General features: G+C 40.2%; 1 protein-coding gene across 6 annotated transcripts in view; it reads left to right on the top strand.

Moving 5' to 3' along the window:
• The window catches only part of PTPRZ1 (protein tyrosine phosphatase receptor type Z1), a 141,756-nt gene that overhangs the window by 80,379 nt on the left and 48,721 nt on the right, over window positions 1-12,656 (top strand). For all 6 annotated transcript variants that reach the window (XM_086747302.1, XM_086747280.1, XM_086747287.1 and 3 more), the window contains exons 7-9: window positions 2,800-2,957; window positions 3,519-3,669; window positions 12,010-12,194. In XM_086747302.1, coding sequence (XP_086603428.1) covers window positions 2,800-2,957; window positions 3,519-3,669; window positions 12,010-12,194 — 494 coding nt within the window. The remainder of the gene's footprint in view (window positions 1-2,799; window positions 2,958-3,518; window positions 3,670-12,009; window positions 12,195-12,656) is intronic.

Raw genomic sequence — 12,656 nt, 5'->3', positions numbered from 1 at the left:
CTGTCAGAGTTCAAGGAACATCTGGATGACAGTTCTATTCATATGGTTCAGTTTTAGGTAGTCCTGCGAGGAGCAGGGAGTTGGACTTTATGATCCTTAATGAGTCCCTTCCAACTTGAGATACTCCATGATTCTGTGATTTATTTACCCCAAGACTGAATATTTATAACAAGAGCAGTAATTGTAAATGAATAAATATAACTATCATAAGGAATTTGCAACTCTTTAAATGCTAGATCAAGCAAAATGTCTGATTTATTCTGTGAGTTTTATTAATACATTTCTGGATTTCTGTTTGTGGTTGGAAGCCAGATAACCCTGTTGCAGCCATCCAAGATGTGTCTTACAAGCATGAGACCATATGAATAGCAGTATTCAGTAGACTCAGCAGAGATTAATTCTCTTCTCAGTAGCTCCTGTGTAAATCTGAAATAATCCAATTATATTATATTTGTACGAGCATTATTCAAACCAAATGTTGACACTTTGGTGTTTTAGAATTCCTTACAGTTTCATGTCTGAGCAAGTGGACTTCGGGGTGGTGCATGAGGAGATCTGGGCTCTGTTTCTAACTCAGTTTCAAAGTGGCTCCACAGAAGAAGAAACATAAATGAGCACTGTTTTGAACAGGGATATTTTGGCCATGACCTTACGTAAATGGCTAACTGTGTCTCAGTTTTCCTGTATGTAATGATGCCTGAGCTTTGTAAAGCCTCATAAGATCAATATGTTGAAAGTATAAAAAGCTATTAGTCCACTACTTTAAAAGCTTTCAAAAGTATGACTAGAATCAGGATTGGTTTTCTCCAGAAAACAAACACCATTTGACAAATATAAAAGGGAGCAACTTTAATAAATTACAAAGACAGAGGAGAAGAAAATATAAAGCGGTTAAGATTCATTATCTTTGTGTGCCATCTTCTATCAAACATGAAGGAGAATGAATCAAACATCAAGGCAGATACTGTCCTACAGCCTTGGAAGGAGCTGTAAAACTACCAGCAGCAAGATTCAAGATACAGCCACTACATGGCACTTTGACAATGAGCAGAATAACATTTTCTTGGATAAAATGCAAATGAGCTCTGAAAATTCAGGTCATGACTAAATCAAGTTGTTCTTCCTGAAGAAAAGTGAATAGCACACGATCTGTCCTTGTCTGCAGTGTACATGATCTGTCCTTGTCAGTCATATCTGTATTGTGCTTATTTGAATCCCAGTTGCTGGGTTCTCAAGCTCTGAAGAAGAGCAGTCCTGTTCCCTCCAGACAAACTCTCTGTTTCTCATCATTCTTTGTAGGTGTTTGATTTTACAATCTAGGCTCTCAGTCACAGTAAAGGGCATTTTAAAATCCAAAGTTGCAAAATATATGGCAGAATTCTTACTGTAAATGAGAAGTTTCATGTCCCCAAGCATCTATATAAAATGGACTGTCCTTTCATTGTTGCTGAAGGAAGAATGCATTAACTAGACACGTACCAGATAGCAATGATAGCTTCTGTCTGAAGGCTGATTAACATGTTGACAGGAGAAATAGGATGGGCTTTGCTTAGCATTGCTAAATGTTCCCCTTTTGTGACACATGGGTAGGAGAGAGGGGAGGAGCCAGCTCTTAAGCCTTAACTCTGTGGAGCAGTCACTGTACAAAAGAAAAGCACGAGTCATTTTTAGTAAAATGTTAATGTAATTTGATGCTCTCATCAAATTTCTAAGGAATTATGAAGACAGAGGTCAGAAATCAGTAGAGGGCTCAAGAAGTAACATATCTGTAAAACCACGGGTTAATACACAATGTGAAAATTCATTAAATACTCATAAGTGAATACTTATCAAATAGGGAGAAATTTAAAATCAGTAACTTGAGACTGAAATAATCTATATAAGGGTCTCCATTATTCCTGGTGTAAAAAACAAGTATTATTTTGGAGGCACCAGACAATAAGGCAGATAATTGTGACAAGATTGATAAATGTCACAGACTGAAAAAATCTGCCTCGGGGAAGTTGGTACCATTTCTGCCAATTTCTGTTGCTGGACCCTACTGCCATACCAGCATGAGCTTAGCTTACTGTGGATTGACTCCCAGCAATTCCTCATGCATGCTCCCAGCTTACAAGGCACCAGGTAAACTGCTGACCTGAAAGATGTGGTATTGTTTTCACAGGGCAATAAACAGAATGGTCATACTCCCGTAGATGAGGTCTTTGCATCCTTCTCTGCTTTGTGTAACGCTATTACAGGTTTGCGCTGTATTAACACCATTTAAAAAACCCCCGATCCACAGAAATTCTGCTTCTGCAGTCATGAGTTATGTAACTCTCAGGTCTAACAGAGCGACAGTTCCCCAGGTGGTGATTTTCTGTAGAGGTTAAGATCCTGCAAGAAGCTCAACAACTTGACCAAATTCAGAGAGAGTTTGAAGACATGTTATGAGAGCAAGAACAGAGATTTAACATTTTTTTTTTCGTTGAAGTTAACATGTTAGACAAATTTGGCATCTTGGACATTCACAAGTAGACTTACAGGTGAACAAACTCTTGTGAAGAATGTTCTGATTATTTATTACTGGAGTCACTCATTACACCTTCCCAAGTAAACAAAGTTGATTTTGAACAATGCTTATTCAAACTGAATGGAAAAGGCTCAGCAATTTATTTGTATGCTAGTCTGTCTGGAGATAATAGCCTCAAAATTAGCATGTTCCTATAGTGGTGACTCTTTTGGAGAGTGTGATTTTTATTTATTCATTGCTTCTGCAGTACTTTAACTATCTGACTCTCATTTCTTTTTTATTTTCAGGAAAACAGGCTGCCTTAGAACCATTTATTTTGCTGAACCTTTTGCCGAATGCAACAGACAAATATTACACTTATAATGGATCTTTATCGACTCCTCCCTGCTCTGAAACAGTTGAATGGATTGTGTTTAAAGATACCATTAGTATTTCTGAAGACCAGGTAATTTGTTTAATGTATTAAAACCAAACAATTCTACATAATACCAGGGAAAAGCAGTTGCCACGTATATGGTAAAAGCTCATGGCACTCATTGCCAGTCCAACAGCCTAGCTTTTCTTTTATCTAGTTATAAATTGTTCATACAATTAGAAAGTATGTATATTACTTGAGTGTGTTATCTTTGCCCTTTTGTAGTTCAGGACTAGATTCTGAGTCATTTCTTGCCTTAGAAGGGAGTAAGAACACACTTGGTAATTCTGCAGGCTATCTGGACTTCTAGCCCAAATAAAGAGGAGTGCAAAACACTCCTCGTATTCCCCTAGCAAAATGGTGGTGACTGGGCAGAGCATAGCTCCAACAGGAGAGTGGTTGAGAAATACAGCTGGAGTAAAGCATTAGATTTACTCCTGGTACAGAGCAACAAAAGTTCAGTGCCATCTGGCAGAACTCAGCTGGGAGACTTTACCCGACATCTTTTCCGCAGGGTTTTTGCCTGTTAGCAGAATCCGGTTCATTTGTTATGACTTCTGACGACTTTTTTTTTTTTCTCGCCTCTTCTAGTTAGCTGTGTTCTGTGAAGTCCTTACAATGCAGCAGTCTGGCTATGTTATGCTGATGGACTATCTGCAAAATAACTTTCGAGAGCAGCAGTATAAGTTCTTTGGGCAAGTGTTTTCCTCTTACACTGGACAAGAAGAAATTCATGAAGCAGGTATTTACTGAATGGTCATTCCTTTCTTCTTGCGGGTTGAACTGGGTGACCTTTAAAGGTCCCTTCCAACCCAAACAATTCTATGATTCTATGATTCACGGGCTGAAAGACACTTTTCTGTAAAAGATTCATCCTAGTATGAAGGTGCTCATTCTAAATTGTGTAGAAAGTAGCACACTGTATTATTACTTATAAATCTATCTCTTCAGATAAGAAAACTAGCAATCATAAAATGTGTCAGATTAAATGGAGTGGAAAATTAAACGCTTGTCTTGACCAAATGTTCAGTGAAGATCGTGTCAGTTCAAGCTTTCTTGTGTTTCAGACTTAAACAAAGCTTCCTTTTCAGGAGCTGCAAGAGGATTTTGTTTTACAAACCTATTGGTTCTTTGCTGTATAATGTGGATGCTTTTCCAACAGAGGCTGAAGTGAGGTCACCAATTTTTTTTCGCGTAGTCTGCTGAGAAAGTGATAGATGGAGAGAATCCCGGAAGCTAGACTCTGTTCTCTGTTTTACCTAAAACCTCTGGGAAGTTTGTGAAGATTAAATGACCAAAACAGTGTGTTATGTAATGGGAAACAAGATCTAGCACTAAATATGGAAGCTGATGACTTCTATACTCACAAGCACAGAAGAATAAATAGTAAACATCTAATTTGGTAGCTTTATGTTGCTACTTGGGTGGGGATACCTGTAAATTCTTAAACACAGTTGCACTGAACTGTGCTTAGTTAGACACAGATAGATGACTGAAGTATGTGGTGTAAGTATTCTCCAGACTAGAAAGAATTGTGGTTTCATTTTAATTTGCCTTATTTGGGTGATTTTTTTTTTTCCTACTGGAAGGATCCTGTGTATGAAACTTGCATACAAGCTAGGGATTGTTCATCATTCAGAACTGCTGGAGAGCTGGGTCCCCGCACAAGTACGTCACACTGTTGTGCCAAGGTGCTGCACAGGATAGCTTTACTGCTTCATTTCTATAACCAGTCAGTGGCACTTCTGTTTTGACCTCAGTTTGTCATGAACTCCTCAGATATGTGCTCAGGATATGATTTTTTTTGCGTTGGTCTAAGTCAAGAAATACCTGTTCTGGCAGGATTTTTTTGTTTAGGTACTACATAGCACTTGAAATTAAGAAGCTTGGAGAAGGAGTGTGGAATTGAGCTGCAGCAGTCAAGCAAATTATCACAATTAAATAGATTTCTGTTTCCAAATAGACTTACAATGGATATTATTGATTTGGTCTAACTTAAAGAAAGATCATCCTTCCCTGAATCCCTGTATTTAATGAAGGTCTCTGGGAGACAGGTCACTGTGATACAAACCACCTTTTCTTATGTCCATGTTGTTTGAAGGAAATTAATCTTCTCAGTACTTTATAAATAGACATCATTTTACAGTGAAGAAATGTCATAGGCAAAGGACCTTTGAGGACAGAGACTAGGCAAAGGACCTTTGAGGACAGAGACTAAGACTTCTGCCACCTCCAATCCACTTGCCTCCCAGGGGGTTGCTCTACAGCCATGACCTTGGCCTTGACCCTTCAGTTCAGTCACTGCAACAGAAGGAAGCTACTTTCAGCTGTGCCGTCCTGATCTAGTTTTCCATAGAGACTGACAGGAAGAAAGGCTGGATAATACTGTTCAGACCCCTGCTTCCTTCTGCCCACTCCATGTGCTGACACCTGAAGGAGCTTTCCGCTTGCTGTCCCAAAGCAGTGTGTATGCCATAAACAAGAAGGGATAGAAAGGGATTACTAAAATTATAGGCACACAAATGCAATTGTAGGATTTTTTTTTAATGTGGAACATTAGAGGAGTATTTATATTTTTACCTCTGTTTTAAGAGAAGGTAAATAAAAAGCACTAGGAGTCATTAAATTTAAATGTTGAGATGTAAAAACTGTACCATGAATGCCTAAGTCCCCAAGAGTAAATAGGCTTACGCATTTCATATTTAATATTGCAAAGTTCTTGTAGTCAACAGAGAAAAAATAATCTTTGAAATCCCTTTAGATGATATGAGAGAAATGACAAGAGTAGGTCTTACTCAAGTAGATAATTATTTTGTGTTGTGATAGCTAGAATCCAAATTTTCTCCTGTTCAATTCAGTATAGACTCTCATTCCGCAGTAGGATTAAGTGCTTTATTTATTGCTGTTATTAATACATGGCATTTTTTAAGTAGAGCTAAGTTTCCTTCGAAAGGCTAGAGGAATCTTTCTGTTCAATTACAAACTAATTTCAGCAATATATTGTCAAAAATTTTCACACAGTGAGAACCCCAACATTCCTGGTGTACACGCACTGCCTTACTGAGGACATAGGAGATACCATTCCCCAAGTCTGCTTAGTGATACGCGCAGTTTTCCTATGTGATAAGTATGTATGCATTTATGTATGTATATATTAAAGAAGAAGATTAAAATAGCTAATTCTTAACAGCCATACTTGAGGATTCAACTTGAAAAACTTTCTGAAATTGCAGTGCTTCATCTCCACCAACCTCAACTGTCATGAAAATCCATTTATAATAGAAATCATTGTTTATTCCTATAAACCTGAGAACCATCATGGTAGCTGCTGGGCCTGTTATGTAACTTCCCATCCACTCCACTCTTCTAGTAACGCCCTGTGAGTAAGCACAGAAACATGATTCTTGTTAATCTTTCTGGTTTTAGTGAAGATGTAAAAAACAATGGATTCCTAAAATTCAAGACTGACAATATAGAATCATAGAATCATAAAGGTTGGAAAAGACCTCTAAGATCATCAAGTCCAACCATAAACCTTACAGTGCAAAGTCCACCACTAAACCATGCTCCTAAGCATCACGTCTACAAGTCTTTTAAATACCTGCAGGGACAGTGACTCAACCAGTTCTCTGGGCAGCCTGTTTCAATGCTTGACAACCCTTTCAGTGAAGAAGTTTTTCCTAATATCCAATCTAAACCTTCCCTGGTGCAACTTGAGGCTGTTCCCCCTTGCCCTATCACTTGTTACTTGGGAAAAGAGACCAACACCCACCTTGCTGCAGCCCCCTTTCAGGTAGTTGTAGAGAGCAATGAGGTCTCCCCTTGGCCTCTTCTTCTCTAGACTAAACCCCAGTTCGCTCAGCTGCTTGTCATAAGATTTGTGCTCTAGACCCTTCAGCTTCGTAGCTCTTCTCTGCATACGCTCCAGCACCTCAATGTCTTTCTTGTAGTGAGGGGCCCAAAAATGAACACAGTGTTTGAGACATGGCCTCACTAGTGCCAAATGCAAAGGGACAATCACTTCCATAGTGCTGCTAGCCATGCTATTTCTGATATGAGCCAGGATGCTATTGGCCTTCTTGGCCACCTGGGGCACACTGCCGGCTCATACTCAGCAGGCTGTCTGCCAACCCCGCCAGGTCCTTTTCCGCCAAGCAGCTTTGCAGCCACTCTTCCCCAAGCCTGTAGCATTGCATGGGGTTGTTGAGACCCAAGTGCAGGACCCGGCGCTTGGTCTTGTTGAACCTCATACAGTTCACCTCAGTCCATTGATCCAGCCTCTCCAGGTCCCTCTGTAGAGCCTTCCTACCCTTAAGCAGATCAACACCCCTGCCCAGCTTGGTGTCATCTGCATATTTGCTGAGGGTGCACTTGATCCCCTCATCCAGATTGTTGATAAAAATGCTAAACAAAACTGGCCTCGGTTCTTGAGCCCTGGGGAACACCACTTGTGACTGGCTGCCAGCTGGATTTAACTCAATTCACCACAACTCTTTGGGCCTGGCCATCTGGCCAGTTTTTTTAGATATTGATAAAAAATGTTTGTCAACCTGTTTTCCCCTGCAAAATACAACTGTGTAAAGCTCAGCAGCTATTTTAGTTAAATTCTCTGCAAGACCAGGGGTAAGGACACACTTCCTTACCATTTCACATACCACAGACAACATCAAGTAGCTGGAACCATTCTCAGATTCTCTCAAGACATTTCCTCTTGTGCAGGGTACTTTCTGCTCACATAATGTGCTGGGTGTCCGTGCCCAGGCACTGGCAGTGGGGGCTGCGGGGCGGCCTCTGTGAGGAGAGGCCAGGGCTGCCCCGTGCCGGACACAGCCGGTTCCAGCCGGCTTCAACCCACCCAGCGCAGGGCACGGCTGAGCCCCGCAGCCAAAGTTGGCAGAGCCTCTGGAAAAACAAAGTTAGGAAAGGGCAAAACACTGCATGGCAGTGAGGAGTGAGGAAAAAAAGTGTGAGAAACAGCCCTGGGACACCAATGTCAGTGAAGAAGGAGGGAGAGGAGGTGTGTCTGGCACCAGAGCAGGGATTCCCCTGCAGCCCGTGGAGGAAGCCATGGTGAGGCAGGTTGTGCTGCTGCGGCCCATGGAGAGTCCATGCAGGAGCAGGCTCGTGGCAGGAGCTACGGCCTGTGGAGAGGAGCCCACGCAGGAGCAGGTTTTCTGGCAGGATCTGTGACCCTATGGGCGACCTGCATTGTAGCAGTCTTTTCCTGAAGGACTGTGGAAAGGACCCTGTGGAAAGGACCCAGGCTGGAGAAGTTAATGAAGGACTGTATCCCATGTGTGGGATCCCACACTGGTGCAGGGGCATGAGGAGGAAGGAGCGGCAAGGACAAAGCTGAATGAACTGATCACAACCCCTATTCCCAGCCCCCCTGCACCACTCTGGGTGAGGAGGTGAAAGAGTCAGAAGTGAAACTGAGCCTGGGAAGAAGGGAATGGTGGGGAGAAGATGTTCTGGTTTTTGTTTCTGTGTGGTTTAGCCCTGGTCACCATACAGTTTCTCACTCTCCCTCTCCCTCCCCCTCCCCAGCGGGATGGAGGAGAGAATTGGGAAGAAAGGCAAACCTGTGGGTTGAGATGAAGACAGTTTACTAGACTAGCAAAGGAAAATTACAGTAATAACAAAATATAAGGATATTAAAATATACAAAATCAACAATGCACAATTTCTCACCACCTGTCATCCCAACGACCGATACAGCCCGTCCCAAGCAGAGATCACAGAAATGAAACCTAATAGCAAGCAAAGGAGAGAGAGAGAGATGCCACCCCTGGACAACCACCGCTTATATACTGAGAGTGACGTTTATGACATGGAATACTCTCTTTGGCCAGTCTGGGTCAACTGCTTTGGCTATATCCCTCCCAGCTTCCTGCACCTGCACGTTAGCACAGTGTCCTTGGTCTCTTTAGCAACAGCTCCTAACATCAGTATGTTTATCAACATTATTCACATACTAAATCCAAAACTTGTGAGCTACAGAGACAAAAATTAACTCCATCCCAGGACAGTTTCTTACTATCCTACTCTGTTTTAATTGGTGATAAATTAGTTTCCCCCAGTTGAGTTTGTTTTCCCAGGATGGTGATTAGTGAGCTATCTTGTCTTTATCTTGACCCATGAGCTTTTTAATCTTATTTTCTTCCCCTGTCCTGCTGAGGAGAGGGATTGAGAGAGCAGCTGGGTGGGCACCTGATGGCCAGTCAAGGTCCACCTAGCACACACACTGTGCTGTTCCACCTCCATCATAGAGACAGAGTAGACTGGGAATACTGAAGAACTACTTTTTGCCACACAGTGTGACAGGGAGCTGAAAAGCCCTTGAATGCCTTAATGTAAATAAAGTGATGTCACAGCTTCCACAATTTAAAATCTGGATTTAAGAGATAAAAATCTCAAACCCAGATTCAACTAGAAGTAGAAGAAAGCAACAAATGTGGAAAAAATCTCCTGAGTTATCCAGAACTGCCTCAGAACTACACTTAGTTATATTCCAACTATGTCAAGCTCAGAGAAGCTTAAATCAAGGTATAATTTTTTTAATGTACTGCCAAATTTGAGCAGTTTATGAAAGTCTTTTTGTCAAAAACACAGCCCAGACAGTTTTTTACAATGATTTGTCTAATGTACCCTGGTGCTTCTCCATGATGCAATTCAGTGTAGATTAAAAACTTTAAGTCATATGGGTAGCATTTTATTCCACAGAAGAATAAGCAAAGGTAGGTGCATCATCATGGTCTGATATGCAAAATCATCTACCTATTCACCTGGAAAAGCAGAAACTTGAATTCAAGCCTAGAAGGGGCTTAATGCTCAGGATTGAGAAGGGAATCATCTTTGCTGGTCTAATGATTTCTTTTTGCCACCTGGTGGAAATATGGTGGAATGACAAGTTTTAGGAACGGAATGTACACAACTTGAGAATTTTTTAATTTGCTCTTCCTTTACATCAATTAAAAGAATTCAGTATAATGAATACAATCGCATGTCAGATACATAGAACAGTAGATTCAAAGCCTGGCAAGCTACAGAATTCAATTAAATTACACAACTAAATACTGCTTCTAGTTAGCTCACATACGCAAGAAAAAAAAAGAAAAAAAAATCGTTGTTTATTTTCCATTGACCAGCTCAGACCAGAACTGCTCAAAACTGCCCACCTCCGTACAGAACCGAAGAAACTGAGTTTTTCTAAATAATGGGGTTTGAGTGCCCTCCTGTGTTCAAGTGGCAAATTGCAAAGTTAATGGAAAGAATTTTTTTCCTTTCTGAACGCAGTGTTGTCTACCGAAAGCATTATAGTATCATGGTGCTTGCTTCCTTTAAGAGAACTCCAAAGCATCTACACTTGTTTTTTAACTAGCTATATAGTTCCTTTTATTTACTAGATACTTAAAGTTTGGTTTAAATAGATTCTGAGATTTGAAAAATATGTTTCCTCGTTTATTCCAAACAGGGAATGATATGTAATTACTTGTGCAAAAGTCAAGCTAAAAATTTTGTAATAAAAATATATCCATTTGATCATTTTAGTATGTAACATTTAATTAAATTGTTGAGAGATTCAAAGTAAACTTCATGTATTCTCATCAGTGACTTTGTCAAGTCCAATGGATTAAATAAAGCAACAGAAATAAGATAATAAAGGAAGCAATAGACTCAATAATGTGCCTTTTCAATACATATGAAAGCACATGTAAAAGGAAATTCAGTACATGAGAAAGGACCTTCTCAAAGCTAGGGCATGAGCAGATAGCCACTGAGCAGTTCAGCCAAAGTGCAACAACTATGCAGTTTCAAGGAGACAAGAAGAGGGATTTATAACAGGAAATGTCAGGCACCCTTGGCCTTCATTCTGAGACGTCGGAACAAATCTAGTTGCTGTGCTCTGACCAAAAGTTAGTGACAGCTTTTGACAATAGTCTCCATTCTGCAGTGCTGTGTCTGAAGACGTGGTTCCCCCACCAGCAGAGGGGATGATGAGAGCACAGAAGGTGAATGGGGTCTCACCCCAAACCAATATCAGCCATGAAAGATGGAACTGTATATGATGTTGATTTATTTTTTAGTGTATCACAACTTATTGGACATTTTTCAGTGAGCTTCAGCTAAATAATTACATTTTCTGCTAACATAGTTTTCATACAAGTTAATCTATCTTTGACCTTGTATATTATTTTTAAGCCACACACAGGTACTTGTGCAATTAAAAAAAAAAAAACCAAATGGCAGAGTCTCAGTAAATTTCTAGCACACTGGTAATCAGTACCTCTGTATGTCTAGAAAGTTATCAATACATTTGGCTTACTTGAATAAGATGAGAGGAGTATTGGAGGGGAACGGCTGGAAGACATGCAAGAGTACCTGCTTGACCAGGCTGCTTCGGCTTTTGGAGTGCAGGTTCCAGGCTCACAAAGAAGATGGGCATGAGTCAAGCTCAGGACTGCAGCAGTCTGGTCAGACTTCAGCAGATGTCTCAATGGTGCCTTAAAATATAGTGAAATCACTACTGCTAACCTAATAATTTCTTAGCCTCTGCTTATTTGTCTTTTGTCTCTTCTTTGGTTGCTGTGATAAGGTTCAGACATCCTTGAGAGGAAATTCAAGTGTGATAGGTTTACTTTTAACCTTTAAAAGCAATTTAATATCTATTGCAGTCTGTTATAGCTGATGAGAGAGTGTGTTGCTCCTCTAATTCTACTCTGATAGACCCATAAAGGCAGAGTAATACAGATACTTAATGTCCAGGACATATATCTTTATGGGGGTTTTGTGTTTTATATTTTATTTATTGGGAACTGCATATTAATATTTCACAAAATATGGTATAAAAAAAAGCAAGGAAAGAGGACTCAGTCCTCAAATTAACTTGCTTTTGAAAATCTAGTGTTAAAATACTAGTTCTGTTTATAGTGCACGGCATCTGAGGTATTTCAGTAGAAAGCTAAAAAAGGAGCACATGAAAGACTTGCATTAATTTTCTCAGGGGGTGGCTCAAGATCTTAGTAGAGTCATTTGTACCATTTAATACATATCATATTCTTTCCTCTTTTCTTTTTTCCAGTTTGCAGTTCAGAACCTGAGAATGTTCAATCCGATCCAAAGAATTATACTAGTCTTCTCGTTACATGGGAAAGACCTCGGGTTGTATATGACACCACAATTGAGAGATTTGCTGTCTTTTATCAACAGCTGGATGGAGAAGACCAGACTAAGCATGAGTTTCTGACAGATGGGTATCAGGACTTGGTAACTGTTAGCTCTTCAAGTTTCATACAAAGGGGTGATGGCAAAACACTTCCTGTTAGTTATCTTAAGGGATTAAACAGTAGCTGGGAGCTGATTCAATAATAAATTACTTCTTTGGCTGCAGCTCACAGAAGCTGTACTTCATTTTTTGGCTGTGAAGCCACAAAGATGATTTTTAAAAAAAAAAAAAAGCCTCTCTTGCAAGAAGAGGGAAAACTTTCACAGATTGCTGTTCTGATTTGCCTGTACTATCCCCAAAAGTTTATGGGGATAGTCACAGAGCTCCTCAGCCACAGAACCCTTAGTCGATTAATAGTGATCTGTAGTTCATCGCTCACTGATGTACAAAGAATGACCAACACAAGCAACTAGTAAGATTCAGTACAATCATAACTTCTCTAAATATGAAGCTACTGATTATAGCTTCATGGTATTTTATTAATGTGATCTGTTCCTTTTACC

The sequence above is a fragment of the Chlamydotis macqueenii genome, chromosome 1 (assembly GCF_036417535.1).
Source record: "Chlamydotis macqueenii isolate bChlMac1 chromosome 1, bChlMac1.mat, whole genome shotgun sequence".
Classification (NCBI taxonomy): Eukaryota; Metazoa; Chordata; class Aves; order Otidiformes; family Otididae; genus Chlamydotis; species Chlamydotis macqueenii.
Note: the sequence above shows the minus strand (reverse complement) of the source record. Positions and strands in the feature narration are given on the sequence as shown.